This window comes from Mesoplodon bidens (assembly GCF_964165515.1).
Source record: "Mesoplodon bidens genome assembly, chromosome: 2".
Classification (NCBI taxonomy): domain Eukaryota; kingdom Metazoa; phylum Chordata; class Mammalia; order Artiodactyla; family Ziphiidae; genus Mesoplodon; species Mesoplodon bidens.
Genome location: NC_138177.1, coordinates 26052161 through 26074085, shown reverse-complemented (window position 1 = coordinate 26074085; position 21925 = coordinate 26052161). Strand labels below are relative to the sequence as shown.

Genomic DNA, 21925 nt, shown 5'->3' with positions numbered 1-21925 from the left:
AGTATGACTTAGGCAACTGCTTAATTTCTCTAAGCCTCCGTTTTTCCATCCGTCAAACAAAACAAATCCCATTTAGGACGATTTCCCAATCCTGACAGGGCCGGGCCGGAACGGTAGGAAGGTGGATCAACAGTCCGGTCCCAGCAGGCTGAGGAGCCGGCCTAGGGACACGCCCCCCCGCCCACCACTCCCGTACTCCGATTGGTTCTCTTCGGAGGGGCGGGGCCGGCTTGCCCGATGTGGGCGGGGCCGGTGGCGCTGGGCGAGTCCCGTAACGCTGGGCCAGCCTTGGGCCTCCTAGGTCGCAGGGCTCCGGACTTTCGAAGGGGTCACCGCCATGGCCGGGTGTTCCCGTGGGTCCGCGCGTGCAGTGCTCGCCTTCTTGCTGGCGCCCGCACTGGTGGCCCTGCTGGTGGCGCCGGCGCAGGGCCGGGGTGGCCGGGGCCACGGGGACTGGGGCGCCGCCGAGCTGCTGCCGCCCCGCGAGAACGCGGCGCTGGTGGCTCGCTTCGTGACGAACGTCTGCGACTGGGGCGCGCTGGCCACCATCTCCACTCAGGAGGGGGTGCGCGGCCGGCCCTTCGCCGACGTCTTATCGCTCAGCGACGGGCCCCCGGCCAAGGGCAGCGGCGTGCCCTACTTCTACCTGAGCCCGATGCAGCAGTCGGTGGGCAACCTGAAGGTGAGCGGGCGGGGCCGTGTGGCTCCGCGGGCCGGAGCGCGCGCGAGCCTTTCGACTGTAGCTTGAATTATGCCTGCGAAGGAGAGCCAGCCTCGTAGAGATAAGAATTTGAACCCAGCCCAAACCCCTGCCTCTTCTCTACCGCGCTGGCCGGGCTGACATTGCAGCTTTCCAGTTGTTGGGCAACTAAATACCAGGAATTTCACACACACCCTCGCCACCGCGCCACGCACTTGGGGCCAATTCTTTACCAGCACCTGGAGGACTTCTCAGCCCTGAGTCGTCTTCGGGCACGGTGTCTCATTAACTGGGCTCTAATTATTAAAAGTTTTACCGGGTGTAGAGGCTGTTGGGTAGTTTAGCACTTTGTATAAGTGGCTTCGGGATTTCTCTTTGACACCGCTTCTTTTGAGCCAAGGATTTTTTCTCCAGCAGCATGAAGCGAACAGACAACTTCGTGAATGATTATTGCAGGCTTTAGGCCTCGTGTGCACATGAGCTTCCCCGTTAGGGATCGGACCTTTTGGAGGGCCATGTTCTTACCCTTTGCCCACCATTTCTGGCAAGGCCAGGTTAACACCTCTCTGGTGGACCCCCGCTGTGTCACGAGCGGTGTCACAGCTTGGGAGACTAGAGCCATACTGAGTCCAGGAATGGAGCCTGATTTGGGGAAGGTTCTTTTGACAAAAGATCCCAGGTTTGAGGTTAACACTGTTGATGGAGATAAGATGAAAGAAACCTGATATTTGCTGAAGCACTCACCGTGTGCCAGGCTGACCTTTCCATTCATCTTCCACTCATTGTCTCTTTTAATAACCTTTGAGGGGGCTGTTACCATCCTCATTCTGCAGATAAAGAACTTGAGGCTTAGATAGGTTATGTAACTTGCCCAAAGCCTTTGGCCCCACTTGAATTTCACCCCAGATCCATCTGCCTTCAAAACACAGGTCATAGAGTGGTGGCCCATGAGCTGATCAGGCCCACAGACAGGTTTTCTTTGGCCCATGCAGAGTTCTGTTTTGTTTTTAATAAATCTGAGTTAATTATCAACATTCAAAAATGGAGATTGCAACTAAACGTCTAAATTTCTAACTTCCTGAAACATTGGAAGCTCTGTGGCACTGGGGGCCTGCATTCTTTGAGCAGAACCAGAAGCAGCTGCCTCCTTAGCCAAGACACATACACCCCCATTCACCATTTTCTTATTCCCAGCTCACTCTCCTCCACCCCCTTAGACATTTGCCCAGAGCAAGCTCATTCCACTCCCACCAGTGCTGTTCAAACTTGGCTGCAAATACAGTCACCTGGGAAGACTTCTAAAAAGGCAATTCCAAGACATTTCACTAAAAACACATTTTATTTAAAAAAAAAAACCCAAATCCCTCCCTGATGCTTCTAATATTGGGGGAGGGCAGTGAGAACCACTGCTATACATGAATATATTTAAACTTTTGCTGATATTACCTTCCTCATTTTAGGAAATGTGGAAACTCAAACTCAGAGGTGCAGAGACTCACTTGTGATTAGTCAGCTAATGGCTGTCAGGTGGAACTTGAGCTCAGGTCTTTGACATCTCTAGAAAAAGGCAGTGGTGAGGCACTTACCCAGGATTTCAGGTCCGTGATTGCAGTGAAAAGGCATGGCCATATCAGAATTAGTCTGACTCTGATGCCGTCGATTAACCAGTCAAAGCTGGTTTCTGCCTTCTACTTTTCCCCTCCTTCTGACCTCTGTCTTCTTCCTGTCTGCCCTTGTGTACCCTACCCACCAGATTTACATGAACAAAATACCACGCAGCATTGCCGTCTGCCCAGAAACCTTTAACAACATCTGGCTGCCTAGAACTGCATAGGATTCACCTGGATGTTTGTTAAAAATGCAGATACCTGGGCTGGGAATGGAGCCCAGAAATCAGCATTTTAACAAGCTCTCCAGGCAAGTGGTTATTGGAAAGCACTGACAGATGCCAGCCTATAAAATACAATCTTGACTCCTTAGCTTGGAAGTGAACCACCCTCACTACCCCCAGCCCCCGACCTCCCCCCACCTTGTCCCCAACCCCCTTCCCTCAGAAAGCCTTTCTTTCAAGCAAATTGGATTTTCACTACTCACAGTCGTGTCTTACACTTTCCCAGTTCTGTGTTTTTGCAGTTACCATTCCCTTTACCTTTAATACGTCTTCCTACTTTTGTGCTGATTTGCCTATCTTATAAGGCTTTCTAGAGTTTCCATATCACTCCAGGCTATGCTGACATCTTCTTACTGTGAACTTCAAATACACTTAACTGTACCATCACTTGGCAATTAGTTATGTGCTGCTTTTTGACCTCTTCTGTGTCTTTGTGTTGCATTTTAAAAATTTTATTTATGTCTGACTTTTCAACCAGATTATAAACTTACAGAGAAGGGAAAGACCTTATCTGAGTCTCCCCCTCCCCTATTTTTGGTCTCCTATAGTGCCTTACCTAATAGTTTGTCGACAGCAAATATTTGGCCTAATGATTCCAAAGAGATCTCTTTATGACTCACTGTTTTGATGGGTCACTGTGAGATGGCACAGTTCCCCACACAAGACACTTGGGGTTTAAAACACTAAATACAGCAGGTGAATTTTACTGTAATCTGTCAACAATGCCTTTTATGAAGCTGATTTCTGAATAAGAAAGAGTTAGAAATTTTGCTTGCATCACATTTTTAATCTAAGAATTCTCTTATTTCTAGAACAGCAGCTTCTCCAGTTTTGAAATCACATGACAGCTTCTGCTAGCATAAGATAACCAGGAAGCATGATTCAGCTACTTTCTTGCTTAAATGGTACAATTAGCTAGTTGAGCCACTGTGGTATTTTTATACACTAGTTTCACATTAGTCTAGTCCTTTAGTTCTTTCAGTGAAGACTAGAGATCAGCCTTGTATTTGGGTGGTACTGTAATTATAATTCATCTGGTGAATATGGGACAAATTAAGAGTTTAAGAGAAAAAAAGTGTTAAAATAATTCTTACCAAGTCAATTAACTTTAAATACGAAACAACCTCCAGCACACCTTTTTTGGAGAGAGGGTAAAGATCATTCTCTATCCAAGTAGTAATTTTCCCAAGTGGAAGGTGGTATTTTCCAATTCATTTTTTCATGGAAGAACAGTCAAGCTCTGGGGACGGTATGCAACTTGTGAAATTTATTACCTCTCCAGAGACAGTATTTCACATGAGAGGTCTTCATTTTCTCTCTACAGGAGAATCCATATGCTACGCTGACCATGTCTTTGGCAGAGACTAGTTTCTGCAGGAAATATGGATTTGATCCCCAAAGTCCCCTCTGTGCTCACATAATACTATCAGGAACTGTTATCAAGGTAAATAGTTATCCTACAAGAACAGATACTTGTTTTAGAAGAGCATCATGTTATTAACAATGAAGGAAGAGATATCTTAGAATAAAATAAAATTGATTTGTGGTTGAGATACAGAGTTAGAATATGTTCTAGTATGTAATTTCATGAAAGCTAACGGTTTTAATCAGTTGCTTTCATATAGGTGTTCAGTAAGATATTTATGAGGAAAATGAACTATTTTTTGAAGCCGAACAGATATAACAGCTATTAAGTGCATATATGAGGAACATCTGCTCAGCCAAAGTTTATACTCCTGACCATGTTGTACATTGTACAATATTTCCCATGTTTGGGTTCCTTGTCTCCATATTTTAACAGTGGCTTAGAGCAGAGAGTGGATTTAGTAGGTTAAAAGGGGAGTATCCATTATTAAATACTAGAAATGAATTTAGTTTGGGGTGAGTGCTAGAGGGAAGAGGTTAAATAAAATCGTGGGAAGGGCAAAGGGCGAGGTGTCATGGGAACTGATCTGATCGCCAAGCAGCAGACCAGCTTCTTGACCTTGTCAATCATGAATACCTCAGATAAGTTTTGTCTGTGGTCTCAAAATTCTATGTGGATGCATCTCTAGAGTTGAGTGTCCTTCACTGGCAAGAGAAAGAGGGGCTGCAGATACTCTTGAGTTCCATTGTGCTTCTTCTAAAGACGTTTATCCTTTGTGTACACTCATCTACGTGTTTAACATGTGCATGTAATGGGATAAAAGTGCTAATGTTACATAGCATAACCACCAGTAGCATTTTATTATAACACTTTGTGCCAATTACTCTGATAGCTCAAAATTGCTATTTAGCAGTGAAAATTGGTACTCATGATGGTTTCCCACTTTATTCTAGTATGTGTTATCACCAACATTTGAAATCTCCATTGTTCTCTGCATTTCTTCAAATTTCCTTTACTTCCTCTCTTGATTCCTTAAGATCAGAATTTATAGTAGATTTAAAAAGTTCTCAGCACAAGGGGGAAAAAAAAAGATGAGAAAAAAATTGTGGCTATGTGTGGTGATGGATGTTAACTAAACTTGTGGTGATTATTTTGCAATGTATGCCCATATCAAACATTATGTTGTACACCTAAAACTAATACAATGTTATATGTCAATTATAGATCGTACACCTAAAACTAATACAGTGTTATATGTCAATTATAGATCGTTAATTTTAAAAATAAAAATTAAAAAAATCAGGATTTATAACTAAATAAACTCTTTAGGATTTGTGGAATGCTAGAATCACACATTCTTAACAGCCAAGAAAACAAAATGTCACTGCTATGAGTAGGTTTATTTTACATATGTCTTTTAGGTGACTGAAGCAGAGATGGACGTTGCAAAGAATTCATTATTCATTCGACACCCTGAGATGAAAACCTGGCCATCCAGCCATAATTGGTTCTTCGCTAAGTTGAATATAACCAATATCTGGGTCCTGGACTACTTCGGTGGACCAAAAATAGTGACGCCTGAAGAATATTATAATGCCACATTTCAGTAAGTATTTACATGTCTTTCATCTTTGTAATATTACAGCCCTTTTAGAAGGTCCTCAACCTTCTAAAGCAAGGGGGTCTTAACCATTTCATGTACCATGGATCCCTTTGGCAAGCTGGTAAGGCCTACAACTCCCCTAGGAATAATATTTTTTAAATACATAAAGTACACAGGATTACAAAAGAAATCAACTGTATTGAAATACCTTTATAAAAATATTTTATAAAATGCGTGGTGTAGGGCTTCCCTGGTGGCGCAGTGGTTGGGAGTCCGCCTGCCAATGCAGGAAACACGGGTTCGTGCCCTGGTCTGGGAGGATCCCACATGCCGCGGAGCGGCTGGGCCAGTGAGCCATGGCCGCTGAGCCTGCGCGTCCGGAGCCTGTGCTCCGCAACGGGAGAGGCCACAACAGTGAGAGGCCCGCGTACCGCAAAGAAAAGAAAAAAAAAAAAAGAAAGAAAAAAAAAAAAAAGCGTGGTGTAGTAATACGTTGGCTTTTTAATGAATATGTTAAATAAAAGGTCTAGTAGCACGTCCATAACTTCTCTGCACTTGCCGAGTAGTGAGAACTGAATATATTAAGACATCTACAGCAACTCTACCATGATGTGAGAGTATCTGCGATTTCTATATCTCCGATGCTGGCCGTCACAGATACACTGTCGCCACTGTGGTTTATTGCCTACGTTCATCATTGAAAAGAATGATACATTTCACTTAGAGCTTAATGAAAATGAAAACTTTTTTCCATCCCAGTTTTTTCCAGTCACAAACCCCCTGAACTCTATCTACAAACTAGGACACCAGGTGGAGATTCTATTATTTTTTCTTTTTTTTGTCCGCACCCCACGGCTTGAAGGATCTTAGTTCCCTGACCAGGGATTGAACCTGGGCCGTGGCATTGAAAACGTGGAGTCCTAACCACTGGACTGCCAGGGAATTCCCGAGACCCCATTTTAAGGCCATGCTTCTGGGGCCCTGGGTGGAGCCCTGTTCTGACCCGTGATGGCATTTTGTCATGAGAATCAGACCCGGGTGCTTCCAGACCATGAAGGAGCTACATCGAGTCCGAGCACGTGACCCCTGTCCCCTCAACCCCGAGTCCTGTGAGCACCTGTGGAGGTGTGTGGTGTATCCTGCCAGGAAGCGGATCCTTAGAGGGAAGGAGTCATGGGAGAGAATGAACGAGAAGAACATAACCTATAGATGGGAAAGGGACAGGAAAGAAGGGTCTGATCAGATTCTTTGAAATTAGGTCAGGGTTCAAATGAAGGAATACAGGGACTTCCCTGGTGGTCCAGAGGTTAGGACTTCGCACTTTCTTCAGGGGGCCTGGGTTTGATCCCCAGTTGGGGAACTAAGATCTTGCAAGCTGCAAGGCATGACCAAAAACAAACAAACAAAACAAAACAACCCCCCCCCCAAACAAATGAAGGCATACAAGGGACTGGTACTTTCCCCAGGCGACACAGGTCACTCTGGCATGTCTGGCAGCCTCAAGGTCTAGCGGATGGTGAAGACGATAACAGTAGCAGTAGCGTTTGTTGAGCATTGCTGGCTGGTGCTGTACTGGCAGCTTTACATGTCTGAACTCACTGAACTCTCACTGCAATCCTATGAGTTAGGTAGTGTTTTTCTTCATTTATGAGATAGAGAGCTGATGCACAGAAAAGAAGGAAACTGGCCTAAAGCCTTACAGCCAGTGAGCAATGGTGCTGGGATGCAAACCCCAGCATTCTAGCTCCACAGCCCTCAACTTGCTTCTAACCAAGATGTTTTGCTGCCCCTCTGGTTACCTTACTGGCAGCTGGCCAGGCTTCAATTCCAGTGTAATTTAAACACTTTCTACTTGTAACAGACTGGCTGCTGTTTGTGGAGATTAGGGTGACATGCTAAGCTAGACCTGTAGGTTGCAGTTCAGGTTTGGGTTTAAATTCTCAGCATTCGTTTATTCTGTCTTATTCTATTGTACAACAGTTCTGTGGTGAACTATTGACTTTCCACCATGATTGTAAGTCTCTTCACAGCAAAACTCAGGTTTTAGTTTTGGTTTTTCATTCCAAACTGGACCTAGGACAGTACATGGCACAGAGCAGGTGTTTAATAAATACTGGCTACTTGTCAGGCTGATCCTTTGAGACAAAGATTCTCAACTTCCTTGTTTGAATAAAGAATCTAACAGTCATGGTGTTTATTCCGCTGCCGTGCATGCAGGAGAAGAGGCCTGGGCCAGTGATTGTCTCCTGGACACGAAAAGCCATCTTACTTTATAGGAAGACAGAGGTAGCAATTACAACATTATGGCAGGACAACAAATTATCAAGGAGGACAGACAGTAAGATAATAGGCCTGCTCTTTGAGGTTAAAGTTCACTTTTACAGGACATAACAATCTCTGAAGTACAGTTATCTTTGTATAAATAATATGCCCGAGGGCAATGCTTGCTTTAATAACAAAATAAAACTGGGTTTTCCCATAAGTCTCCACGCCGAATAAGTGAGTAAAATAGATAAATTTGAGGTTCCCACTTAATTAACACAGACGAGTGGGCCTTTTCTGCAGCTCAGAGATAAAAGGGAGCACTCTCTCCTGTCTTTCTGAGAGGAGGACAGAAGACTAGCCCAGGGTGTGACCCTTCCTGAGACAGGAGTCCAGAATCCTAGGAATGGGCAGTTGACTTGAAGGTGACCTTCCCGAACAGGTGCCTCTGACTCCATTTCAGAGTCCAGGAGTGGGTGCCCCACCATCCCAGCCACCAGGTTTGCCATCAGGACTGTTCAGTAGCCCAAGAGAGTATACAATAGTCCTTGCCTTGCTGGACTCATGTCGAATGGAAGGTTGATGTTCACCCAAAGTATCTGCGCTCATGCTTGAGTAAGCAGTTCTCATAAGTATCAGCAATTGCTTCCTCTCACTGTGAAGTATGAACAGCAGGCCTCTGGGCTGCCCAAGTGTTCCCTGGCAAAGACAGAGGTGATGAGAGGTCACAGCCTACAAGCCTGCCCGCTCTCCCTTACCTGGAGCTGGATTTCCTGATGGCAGTGGTCGGGGCCGCAACAGGAAAATGGGTCAAGGTCACTTCCCCGGCTGGATGCTGGCTGATTGCTGCTCTTTTGCTCTAATGTTCAGGACCCCTTCTGTTCTCGACTGTTTTTGTCTTTTAAATCTTCAGATAGTCTTGAATGAGATGATCACAGCAGCCACAGCTGCTGATGAATGTTTCATCCCAGCAGCCTTTGCTAAGTGAGTCAGCATAATACTTGGAGAGGAGGAATGATGGCCGAGATGAAGATTCCTAGCTAGGCCTGACCCTAAACCAGAACTCAGGAATCTGCATTTTAGCAAACTCAGATGATTCTTTTCTTTTTATTTTTTTTATTTGCAAATCATATATTTGATAAGGGGTTAATATCCAAAATATATAAAGAATTCATACAACTCAATAGCAAATAAAACAAACAATCCAATTATAAATGGGCAGAGTATCCGATCAGACATTTCTCCAAGAAGACATACATGGCCAGGTACATGAAAAGATGCTCAGCATCACCGATCATCAGGAAAATGCAAGTCAAAACCTTAATGAGATATCACCTCACATGTGTTAGAATGGCTGTTATCAAAAAGACAAGAAATAACAAGTATTGGTGAGGATGTGGAGAACAGGGAACCCCTATGCACTGTTAATGGGAATGCAGATTGGCGCAACCACCATGGAAAACAGCATGGAGATTCCTCAAAAACTTAAAAACAGAACTAACATATGTTTCCAGCAATTCCATTTCTGGATATTTATCTGAAGAAAATGAAAACCCTAATTTGAAAAGCTGTATGCACCCCATGTTCACTGCAGCATCATTCACAATAGCCAAGACAGGGAAACAACCTGTGTCCATTGATGGATGGATAGAAAAAGAAAATGTGATTGCTGTATCTCTCTATATAGATATAGGAATATTATTCAGCCATATAAAAGAAGGAAATCTTGTCATTTGTAAAAAAATGGATGTACTTTGAGGGCATTATGCTAAGTGAAAAAAGTCAGAGAAAAATACTGTATTATATGTGGAATCTAAACAACAAATAAGCAAACAAACAAAAAACCAAAGCAAAGCAAACTCATAGGTACAGAGAACAGATTGGTGGCTACCAGAGGCGGGGTGGGGTGGGGTGGGTGAAACAGGTTAAGGGGGTCAAAAGGTACAAACTTCCTGTTATAAAATAAACAAGTCATGGGAATATAGTATACAGCATGGTGACTATAGTTTATAATACCATACTGCAGATTTGACAGTTACTGAGTAAGTAGATCTTAAAAGTTCTCATACCAAGAAAAAAAATTTTTGTAACTCTGTGTGGTGATGGATGTTAACTAGACTCCTGATGATCATTTTTCAGTGTATACAAACGTGGAATCATTATGTTGTACACCTGAAACTAATATGTTATATGTCAATTATACCTCAATTAAAAAAGAAGTGATTGTATAAGTGTTCAAAGATATAGATGCAGTGTGGCATTTTTTTCTTTTCCTTTTAAATAAATCTTGTACTTAAACCTAAATCTTTTTTTTTTTTTTTTTTTGGCTGTGCTGGGTCTGTTGCTGTGTGGGCTCTCTGTAGTTGCGGTGAGCGGGGCTACTCTTCGTTGCAGTGCGTGGGCTTCTCATTGCAGTGGCTTCTCTTGTTGCAGAGCATGGACTCTAGGCATGTGGGCTTCAGTAGTTGTGGCGCTTGGGCTCAGTAGTTGTGGCTTGCGGGCTCTAGAACACAGGCTCAGTAGTTGTGGCACATGGGCTTTGTTGCTCTGCGGCATGTGGAATCTTCCCAGACCAGGGCTTGAACCCCTGTCCCCTGCATTGACAGGCGGATTCTTAACCACTGTGCCACCAAGGAAGCCCTAAACTTTTTTTTTTAATATTTATTTATTTATTTATTTGGCTGCACCACGTCTTAGTAGTGGCATGTGGGATCTTCGTTGCTATGTGCGCGATCTTCGTTGTGGCATGTGGGAACTTTAGTTGTGGCATGCGGGCTCTTTTGTTGTGGCATGCTAACTCTTAGTTGCAGCATGTGGGATCTAGTTCCCTGACTAGGGATGGAATCCGGACCCCCTGCATTGGGAGCACAGAATCTTAGCCACTGGACCACCAGGAAAGTCCCGTGGACTTTAATTTAAAGTATTAGATTTTATACTCCCATAAAGATGTTAAAAAAAAAAGCATTAGATTTTATATTATGGAACATTCATATAATGAACCACAAAGCAGTCATTGGAAGTGATGTAATTAGACATAGACATGTAAAGATGATCACAATATATTAAATTTAAAAATCAAGTTACAAAATTGTATGTGTCATAAATGCCATTTAAAAACATATAGTAAAAATAACATACTCTAGTAATAGAAAAAAAGTTCTGGCAAGACACATTAAAACCTTACAGTATATAATTCAACAATAAAAATATAATTAATTCAATTAAAAAGCAGGCAAAGGATTTGACATATGTATGAATATTAGTCAGTCATAAAAAAGAAGGGAATCTTGCCATTTGCTACAACATGGCTGGACCTTGAGGGCATTACGTTAAGTGAAAAAAATCAGATGAAGAAAGACAAGTCCTGTATGATCTCCCTTATTTGTGGAATCTAAAAATAGAAATAAAAAATTTAAAAAAATCCCCAACCCTGAACTCATAGATACAGAGAACAGATTGGTGGTTGCCAGAGGTGGGAGGTGGGCGGGGGTGGGTGAAGTGGGTTAAGGGGGTCAAAAAGTATAAACTTCCAGTTATAAAATAAGTCATGAGGATATAATGTACATAATGGTGACTATAGTTAATATAATACTGTGTTGTATGTTTGAAAGTTGCTAAGAGAATAGATCTTAAAAGTTCTCATCACAAGAAAAAAATGTAACTGTGTGCAGTGATAGAAATTAAGTAGGCTGGGGTAATCATTTTACTATACATACATATTTCAAATCTTTATGCTGTGCACCTGAAACTAATATAATGTTATGTGTAAAATAAGCATAATACAAAATATACAGTTAGAAGGAGCAGCAAGAAATATGAAAATCTGAAGGAAGGAGAAATTACTTCAGAATAGTGGGATTAGGGAAGGTTTCATTGGAAGAGTTAGCATATGAGTTGGGCCTTTTAAAGGTAGCAATTTGATATGTGTGAAAGGAAGAGACAGTATGCTAGGCAAGGGAACAACACAGATTTAAAAAAAGAGCAAGGAATTGTGAGATGGGGTCAAAGAATGGTGTTTAGTTTCACTTGGAGGATGGGAGAAGGTAATTTCAGAAGGTAGGTTTGGGCCAGTTTGTAGAAGACCTTGAGTATGAGATTAAAATGCATATATTACTTTGGGTTAGGAGAGAAGGATGTGTATGCTATTTTATGGTATGAGTGAAATGACCTCACCCACAGCGTTAGTCAGGAGGGTCCCAGTTATGTCTCTTACGTTGTTAAGAGACGACATTTAAATTTCAGTGGCTTAAGAAAACAAAAGTCAAAAGTTTATTTTTATATATGCAAATTCTGCCGTGGATTTGGGCAATTGTCCAGGACAATTATCCTCTGTGTGTTGGTTGGCTCTGCAGTCTGGTCTCTGTGGACCCTGTGGCACCTCCATGTTAACACAGGCTTCCACAATGGCTGTTGCAAGAAAAAAGTTCTGAAAGGTTACCCATCTGGAACTAAGTTACTTTGTTCTAGATGCCACACACGCACTGCTTCTGCTTACAGCTCATTGGCCAGACGAGTACCGTGGCCCTTCCTAATGCAAGCGGGGCCTGGGAAGTAAGGTCTCTGTGTGTCTGGAAATGGGGAGGACATGGATACTGAGGAGCCCTAGTAATGTCCACCACACCCAGACTTGCAGAAAATCACTGTGATTCAGAACAAGATTGTATTTACAAACAAAATAGAGATACGTAAGGTTTCTAGTACTCTATTAACAGAAATTTCCCCATCTGTTGCATTTACAACTTTCAAATGAAGGAAATATTGTTCACGGTTTATCCACCCACAACACATAATGAGAGGAAGATAGCTACTTATTTCTGTAGTCTGTCTGTTATTATCTCTAGGGCAGCATAAATTGGTGTATGTTGTATGGGGCATAAGCTCTGCCGACACACAGCTGACACCTCACTTGGCTTCAGCTGCAAGCTGCAGTCTAGCCATTATAGACCACATCTTCCAAAGGACGCCTCCTCATCAGAATGTGATGAGAGAGAAAGCCATGCTTAAGGAAAGAAGAACACTGATGTAATGTGTATACACACAGTCGCCTGTATGTGATGTGAACATGTTACACGATCTACATAAACGGAAGATATTTTGAGAATGGAATGTAGAGCTAGTATGGCTTAGTCAAAAGTAGTACCTGAGCTTTGGAGTCAGAGATCAATAAGCTACAATCCTAACTTTATGAACTAATTGCTCTGTGACTTCCAGCCTCAGTTTCTCATCTTTTTTTTTTTTTTCACACACACACTGTATTTTATTTTTACAAGAGATAAATAAACTGACACCAACCATTGTAAATGGATGACTGCAACAAAAGCAACAATTATTGCAATTACCAAACACGAAACACACTCATACTATGTCATAATATTGACATTCAGTCCAGTAATCCTCCACTGTAACAACAGCTCCTTTACTTTGCAGTGAAAATTGATTTGTATATTTTTTGCCTCTGAGTCCTTGTGGGATTTTTTTTTTATTCAAACAGAAAGTCACAAAAATTATAATCATCCTCATCAGTTCACTCAGTCCCATGTAATTAATTTTTTTAAATCTTGATCTTTTGTTAGCACTTTTATGAATTCATCAGTTTTCCATTAGAGTTCTGAAAATGCTTCTTCATTCAGTTCAGCACTATAGTCAGTTACCAGAAACCTGTACTTGTCAGAGTGTTTTCCATGAATTCCTTGAAGATGAAACCCTTTTATAGGAACATTTTTGCAAAAGCATCAGAGTACACCCAGAACTGTCTGTAAATGACAAAAGACTTAAAAATGACCATGGTTAAAGATTTGATGAAAGTTCATAATAATGCAATTGACAAGGAAATTTAGTTATTTCTGAGATATACATTTTAAAGTAATTACTAGAATTATGGCTTATAATACCAGAACATATAAGATTTTTAGGAATTTCATGTAATGTCTAAAACATTTATATTAACATAGTTCCATACAAATAACCCAAAGAAAGTTTAGTATTATTGTTTGTTTGTTTGTTTTTTCATACTGCAGGTTCTTATTAGTCATCAATTTTATACACATCAGTGTATACATGTCAATCCCAATCGCCCAATTCAGCACACCACCATCCCCACCCCACCACAGTTTTCCCCCCTTGGTGTCCATACGTTTGTTCTCTACATCTGTGTCTCAACTTCTGCCCTGTAAACCGGTTCATCTGTACCATTTTTCTAGGTTCCACATACATGCGTTAATATACGATATTTGTTTTTCTCTTTCTGACTTACTTCACTCTGTATGACAGTCTTTAGATCCATCCACGTCTCAACAAATGACTCAATCTCGTTCCTTTTTGTGGCTGAGTAATATTCCATTGTATATATGTACCACATCTTCTTTATCCATTCCTCTGTCGATGGGCATTTAGGTTGCTTCCATGACCTGACCATTGCAAATAGTGCTGCAATGAACATAGCAGTGCATGTGTCTTCTCAAATTATGGCCTTCTCTGGGTATATGCCCAGTAGTGGGATTGCTGGATCATATGGTAATTCTATTTCTAGTCTTTTAAGGAACCTCCACACTGTTCTCCACAGTGGCCGCACCAATCCACATTCCCACCAACAGTGCAAGAGGGCTCCCTTCTCTCCACACCCTCTCCAGCACCCGTTGTTTGTGGATTTTCTGATGATGCCCATTCCAACTGGTGTGAGGTGATACCTCATTGTAGCGTTGATCTGCATTTCTCTAATAATCAGTGATGTTGAGCAGCCCTTCATGTGCTTCTTGGCCATCTGTATGTCTTCTCTGGAGAAATGTCCACCCAGGTCCTCTGCCCATTTCTGGATTGGGTTGCCTTCTGCTTTAATATTGAGCTGCATGAGCTGTTTATGTATTTTGGAGATTAATCCTTTGTCCATTGATTCATTTGCAAATATTTTCTCCCATTCTGAGGGTTGTCTTTTCATCTTGTTTATGGTTTCCTTTGCTATGCAAAAGCATTGAAGTTTCATTAGGTCCCATTTGTTTAGTTTTGTTTTTATTTCCATTACTCTAGGAGGTGGATCAAAAAAGATCTTGCTGTGATTTATGTCAAAGAGTGTTCTTCCAATGTTTTCCTCTAAGAGTTTTATAGTGTCCGGTCTCGAATCCATTTTGAGTTTATTTTTGTGTATGATGTTAGGGAGTGTTCTGATTTCATTCTTTTACATGTAGCTGTCCAGTTTTCCCAGCACCACTTATTGAAGAGACTGTCTTTTCTCCATTGTATATCTTTGCCTCCTTTGTCATAAATTAGTTGACCATAGGTGCGTAGGTTTATCTCTGGGCTTCCTATCTTGTTCCATTGGTCTATATTTCTGTTTTTGTGCCAGTACCATATTGTCTTGATTACTGCAGCTTTGTAGTATAGTCTGAAGTCAGGGAGTCTGATTCCTCCAGCTCCGTTTTTTCCCCTAAAAACTGCTTTGGCTATTCGGGATCTTTTGTGTCTCCATACAAATTTTAAGATGATTTGTTCTAGTTCCGTAAAAAATGCCGTTGGTAATTTGATAGGGATTGAATTGAATCTGTAGATTGCTTTGGGTAGTATAGTCATTTTCACAATATTGATTCTTCTAATCCAAGAACATGGTATATCTCTCCAACTGTTGGTATCATCTTTAATTTCTTTCATCAGTGTCTTATAGTTTTCTGCATACAGGTCTTTTGTCTCCCTAGGTAGGTTTATTCCTAGGTATTTTATTCTTTTTGTTACAATGGTAAATGGGAGTGTTTCCATAATTTCTCTTTCAGATTTTTCATCATTAGTGTCTAGGAATGCAAGAGATTTCTGTGCCTTAATTTTGTATCCTGCAACTTTACCAAATTCATTGATTACCTCTAGTAGCTTTCTTTTGGCATCTTTAGGATTCTCTATGTATAGTATCATGTCATCTGCAAACAATGACAGTTTTACTTCTTCTTTTCCAATTTGTATTCCTTTTATTTCTTTTTCTTCTCTGATTGCCGTGGCTAGGACTTTCAAAACTATGTTGAATAATAGTGGCAAGAGTGGACATCCTTGTCTCGTTCCTGGCCTTAGAGGAAATGCTTTCAGTTTTTCACCATTGAGAATGATGTTTGCTGTGGGTTTGTCATATATGGCCTTTATTATGTTGAGGTAGGTTCCCCCTATGCCCACTTTCTGGAGAGTTTTTATCATAAATCAGTGTTGAATTTTGTCAAAAGCTTTTTCTGCATCTATTGAGATGATCATATGGTTTTTATTCTTCAGTTTGTTAATATGGTGTATCACATTGATTGGTTTGTGTATATTGAAGAATCCTTGCATCCCTGGGATAAATCCCATTTGATCATGGTGTATGATCCTTTCAATGTGTTGTTGGATTCTGTTTGCTAGTATTTTGTTGAGGATTTTTGCATCTATATTCATCAGTGATATTGGTCTGTAATTTTCTTCTTTTGTAGTATCTTTGTCTGGTTTTGGTATCAGGGTGATGATGGCCTCATAGAATGAGTTTGTGAGTGTTCCTTCCTCTGCAATTTTTTGGAAGAGTTTGAGAAGGATTGGTGTTAACTCTTCTCTAAATGTTTGATAGAATTCACCTGTGAAGCCATCTGGTCCTGGACTTTTGTTTGTTGGAAGATTTTTAATCACAGTTTCAATTTCATTACTTGTGATTGGTCCGATCATATTTTCTGTTTCTTCCTGGTTCTGTCTTGGAAGTTTATACCTTTCTAAGAATTTGTCCATTTCTTCCTGGTTGTCCAATTTATTGACATAGAGTTGCTTATATTAGTCTCTTAGGATGCTTTGTATTTCTGCGGTGTCTGTTGTAACTTCTCCTTTTTCATTTCTAATTTTATTGATTTGAGTCCTCTCCCTCTTTTTCTTGATGAGTCTGGCTAATGGTTTATCAATTTTGTTTATCTTCTCAGAGAGCCAGCTTTTAGTTTTATTGATCTTTGCTATTGTTTTCTTTGTTTCTATTTCATTTATTTCTGCTCTGATCTTGATGATTTCTTTCCTTCTGCTAACTTTAGGTTTTGTCTGTTCTTTTTTTCCTCTAGTTCCTTTAGGTGTAAGGTTAGATTGTTTATTTGAGATTTTTCTTGTTTCTTGAGGTAGGCTTGTATAGGTATAAACTTCCCTCTTTGAACTGCTTTTGCTGCATCCCATAGGTTTTGGATCATCGTGTTTTCATTGTCATTTGTCTCTAGGTATTTTTTGATTTCCTCTTTGATTTTTCAGTGGTGTCTTGGTTATTTAGTAACGTATTGTTTAGCCCTCATGTGTTTGTGTTTTTTACGTTTTTTTCCCTGTAATTCATTTCTAATCTCGTAGCATTGTGGTCAGAAAAGATGCTTGATATGATTTCAATTTTCTTAAATTTACTGTGGATTGATTTGTGACCCAAGACGTGATCTATCCTGGAGAATGTTCCATGTGCACTTGAGAAGAAAGTGTAATCTGCTGTTTTTGGATGTAATGTCCTATAGATATCAATTAAATCTGTCTGGTCTGTTTTGTCATTTAAAGCTTGTGTTTCCTTATTTATTGTCATTTTGGATGATCTGTCCCTTGGTGTAAGTGTTAAAATCCCCCACTATTATTTTGTTACTGTTGATTTCCTCTTTTACAGCTGTTAGCAGTTGCCTTATGTATTGAGGTGCTCCTATGTTGGGTGCATATATATTTATAATTGTTATATCTTCTTCTTGGATTGATCCCTTGATCATTATGTAGTGTCCTTCCTTGTCTCTTGTAACATTCTTTATTTTAAAGTCTACTTTATCAGATATGAGTATAGCTTCTCCAGCTTTCTTTTGATTTCCATTTGCATGGAATATCTTTTTCCATCCCCTCAGTTTCAATCTGTGTGTGTTCCTAGGTCTGAAGTAGGTCTCTTGTAGGCAGCATATGTATGGGTCTTGTTTTTGTATCCATTCAGCAAGCCTGTATCTTTTGGTTGGAGCATTTAATCCTTTCACATTTAAGGTAATTATCGATATGTATGTTCCTGTGACCATTTTCTTAATTGTTTTGGGTTTGTTTTTGTAGGTCCTTTTCTTCTCTTGTGTTTCCCACTTAGAGAAGTTCCTTTAGCATTTGTTATAGAGCTGGTTTGGTGGTGCTGAATTCTCTTAGCTTTTGCTTGTCTGTAAAGCTTTTGATTTCTCCATCGAATCTGGATGAGATCCTTGCTGGGTAGAGTAATCTTGGTTGTAGGTTCTTCCCTTTCATCACTTTAAGTATATCGTGCCACTCCCTTCTGGCTTGTAGTTTCTGCTGAGAAATCAGCGTTAACCTTATGGGAGTTCCCTTGTATGTTATTTGTCGTTTTTCCCTTGCTGCTTTCAATAATTTTTCCTTGTCTTTAATTTTTGCCAATTTGATTACTATGTGTCTTGGCGTGTTTCTCCTTGGGTTTATTGTGTATGGGACTCACTGTGCTTCCTGGACTTGGGTGGCTATTTCCTTTCCCATGTTAGGGAAGTTTTTGACTATAATGTCTTCAAATATTTTCTCTGGTCCTTTCTCTCTCTCTTCTTCTTCTGGGACCCCTATAATTAGAATGTTGTTGCGTTTAATGTTGTGTCAGAGGTCTCTTAGGCTGTCTTCACTTCTTTTCATTCTTTTTTCTTTATTCTGTTCTGCAGCAGTGAATTCCACCTTTCTGTCTTCCAGGTCACTTATCCGTTCTTCTGCCTCAGTTATTCTGCTATTGATTCCTTCTAGTGTAGTTTTCATTTCAGTTATTGTATTGTTCATCTCTGTTTGTTTGTTCTTTAATTCTTCTAGGTCTTTGTCAAACATTTCTTGCATCTTCTCGATCTTTGCCTCCATTGTTTTTACGAGGTCCTGGATCATCTTCAGTATCATTCTTCTGAATTGTTTTTGTGGAAGGTTGCCTATCTCCACTTCATTTAGTTGTTTTTCTGGGGTTTTATCTTGTTCCTTCATCTGGTACATAGCCCTCTGCCTTTTCATCTTGTCTCTCTTTCTGTGAATGTGGTTTTTGTTCCACAGGCTGCAGGGTTGTAGTTCTTCTTGCTTCTGCTGTCTGCCCTCTGGTGGATGAGGCTATCTAAGACGCTTGTGTAAGTTTCCTGATGGGACGGACTGGTGGTGGGTAGAGCTGACTGTTACTCTGGTGGGCAGAGCTCAGTAAAACTTTAATCCGCTTGACTGCTGATGGGTGGGGCTGGGTTCCCTCCCTGTTGGTTGTTTGGCCTGAGGCAACCCAATACTGGAGCCTACCTGGGCTCTTTGGTGGGGCTAATGGCAGACTCTGGGAGGGCTCGCGCCAAGGAGTACTTCCCAGAACTTCTGCCACCAGTGTCCCTGTCCCCACGGTGAGCCACAGCCCCCACCCCACCCCCCCGCCTCGGCAGGAGACCCTCCATCAGTAGCAGGTAGGTCTGGTTCAGTCTCCCATGGGGTCACTGCTCCTTACCCTGGGTCCCGATGCGCACACTACTTTGTGTGTGCCCTCCAAGAGTGGAGTCTCTGTTTCCCCCAGTCCTGTAGAAGTCCTGCAGTCAGTTCCCACTAGGCTTCACAGTCTGATTCTCTAGGAATCTAGTAAAATCAAATCCCATAACTGCGATTGCGCCGCTCCTACCATTTCACTGTGGCTTCCCCTTTGTCTTTGGATATGGGGTATCTTTTTTGGTGAGTTCCAGTGTCTTCCTGTCGATGATTGTCCAGCAGCTAGTTGTGATTCTGGTGTTCTCGCAAGAGGGAGTGAGAGCGCGTCCTTCTACTCCACCATCTTGGTTCCTCTCCCAGACGATTCTTTAGTCCACTAAAGTGGCTGAAATTAACTCGAGATCTTAAACTTTCAGATCGAAAGTTTCTCTAGTCCTTCCCTAGAATGAATTAACTTTTATGATTTGTCAACTCAGTTTAATGAAATAATTTTTCTTCCCCTCTCTTCCTCTCTCTAGGTGAAGCAGCATATGGCGAATTTAACCTCATGTGCGAAGTTTCTTAGGAAGTTTCATGCAGACTTAAAGCGCTTAATATTTCTTTATGGAACGTTTCCCAGAATATTAGACAGTTTTCTTTCCTTGCTTGCATGTTTACAGAATTGAGATGGATTGTTACTGCATTTCTTGGAAGATGAGATTGCTCGATATGTTTATATATATTTTTGTATTTTGAAGCCATTTTCATAGAGACATGTCATTCATTATTATCAAAGAAGTTTTGTTCCATCAATTCCAAATAGTTTGCCAATGGTGCTTCTTAAAGAGGAGTGGGTACCAGTTTTAGATTGCCCATTGGCATTTGAAAGTACTCAGGTACGTGTTTTTAATTACTGAAAACCACTGTGCTGGGGAGAGGTGTCATGCCTCCACAGCTGCTGCCTTAGCCTGTGTTAAGGGCTTGGCTACTGTTACAGTGCACCTGAATAAATCTTGCCGAGACAAACAAACAGTGATGAAACACAAATGGAGCATCCCACTCATGGTCCATTTATGTCTGACAGTCCTGGGTGTTGTTGATCCAACACAGGGCAAGACTATTTCTTATAAAGAACTTTAAAAAAAAGCTTTTGAAGTCTAAAGTGATAATTATCTAGAACAAAGGAAGTTCATAAAACTTCCTGAATTTGATTTAATCAAGGAAGTTCATAAAATTTTCTGAATTTGATTTCCCCAGCTAGGTGGACACTGTATAATCAGTTTCCTCCACTCAAAATACATAGACACAAGCACACTTTTTTTTTTTTTACCCCAAAATGGGATTGCGAAGAAAGACGAGAAAGGAGGGGATTTTGTGTGTAATTTGTTTCTGGTGTTCTTTTCTAAGTTAAGTTAATGCAGATATGGACCAGTTCAAACCAGGGCCCAAATCCATCTCCCAGCCACTCTCTCTAGCTTTTTTTCTAATGCTACTCTCGACAATGAACTAAGCCTTCCTCAACTGCTTCAGATCTCTAAATGGCTTCTAATGCTGTTACTACCTAAATCATGTCATCAGAGGGAAAACAACGTGACTTTTAGAAAAGAAATCACATTTCTTCAGAAGGGAAAAAACTGGTTGCTTTTATTACCTATATACATGATTTCAGAAGACTGTATGAGATCCTTCATAAAGAGGTGTGTCAGGAGTCAAGCAACTGAATCCTTAAATGGCTAAGAGAGAGGAAGTTGAATATGAGTTTGAAGACTACAAAATGAACTTATCTGAAATCGAGCAAACAGCTTCTCTTTAAGAAAAATGATGTATCTTAAACTTGGTAGAGTAGGTTTCTTATTCAAGGCATTAATAATTAAAAGCATTATTTTCATGAAATATGTTGGATTTATTTTCTTACACAGAGATGTTAATACTTATTACATGTTTTTTCACTGTCCACTGTTGAAACCCTTTTGTGTTTTTATTTTATAATCAACTTCTGACTGCTTCAAAGCTGAAAATGAACAATTTGACTCTTTCCTATTGGTAAACAGCTCATTGTGTCTTAAAATTTGGGGATTGGCCAGAATGCAGCCTTTGTCAAGGATCTTCCCTCAGGGCCTTGGGTGCCAAGGTACCTTGTGATAGAATTAGGTTGAGAGTGTGTATCTGTATTTCTCCCTTTACCCAGTTATTGTGAGTTTTCTCTTCATCATTTGGTACCGTGTAAAAACATTTGTATTCAGGTAAGATCCAATTATCACAGTACAGTGAACCACTTTTTCACGGAAGGTGCTGCAGATTCCTTTATAATTGAATGTGCAGATTGTCCCCATTATGTTATGATTGACCACCAGAGGGCACTGTGGACCACTTTTTGTGCAGATGCCGGTTCTTGTACAGTAAGAACAAGAACTTCTATGCAGGGATACGTTCCAAGACCACCCCTCCCCCCGCCCATCCCCACCGTGGATGTCTACGACCCAGGATGGTACCAAACCTATATATACTATGTTTTTTCCTATACATACATATGATAAAGTTTAATATATAAATTAGGCACAGTAAGAGACTATCCGAATTACCAGCATCACTACTCTTGTGGTTTGGGACCGTTATTAAGTAAAATAAAGGTAACTTGAACACAAGCACTGTGATGCCAAGACAGTTGATCTGATAACCCCATTTTCTACTAACTGACGGGTAGTATTGTTATATACAGTGTGG

General features: G+C 40.9%; 1 protein-coding gene across 3 annotated transcripts; it reads left to right on the top strand.

Annotated features, from left to right (window-relative positions):
- Nucleotides 1-257: 257 nt before the first annotated feature.
- Nucleotides 258-21094, top strand: CREG1 (cellular repressor of E1A stimulated genes 1; the record flags this gene model as incomplete). Of its 3 annotated transcripts, none has more annotated exons than XM_081225045.1 (4): nucleotides 258-682; nucleotides 3916-4035; nucleotides 5379-5563; nucleotides 8736-9327. In XM_081225045.1, the coding sequence occupies exons 1-4, from the start codon at nucleotides 338-340 to the stop codon at nucleotides 8737-8739; spliced, it is 654 nt and encodes a 217-aa protein (XP_081081171.1). In that variant the 5' UTR covers nucleotides 258-337. The 3 variants fall into 3 exon arrangements, with proteins under 3 accessions (XP_081081171.1, XP_081081172.1, XP_081081170.1); XM_081225044.1 differs by lacking the exon at nucleotides 8736-9327 and adding an exon at nucleotides 19741-21094 and having other exon boundaries at nucleotides 260-682; XM_081225046.1 differs by lacking the exon at nucleotides 8736-9327 and having other exon boundaries at nucleotides 5379-5567.
- Between the last annotated feature and the right edge of the window lie 831 nt (nucleotides 21095-21925).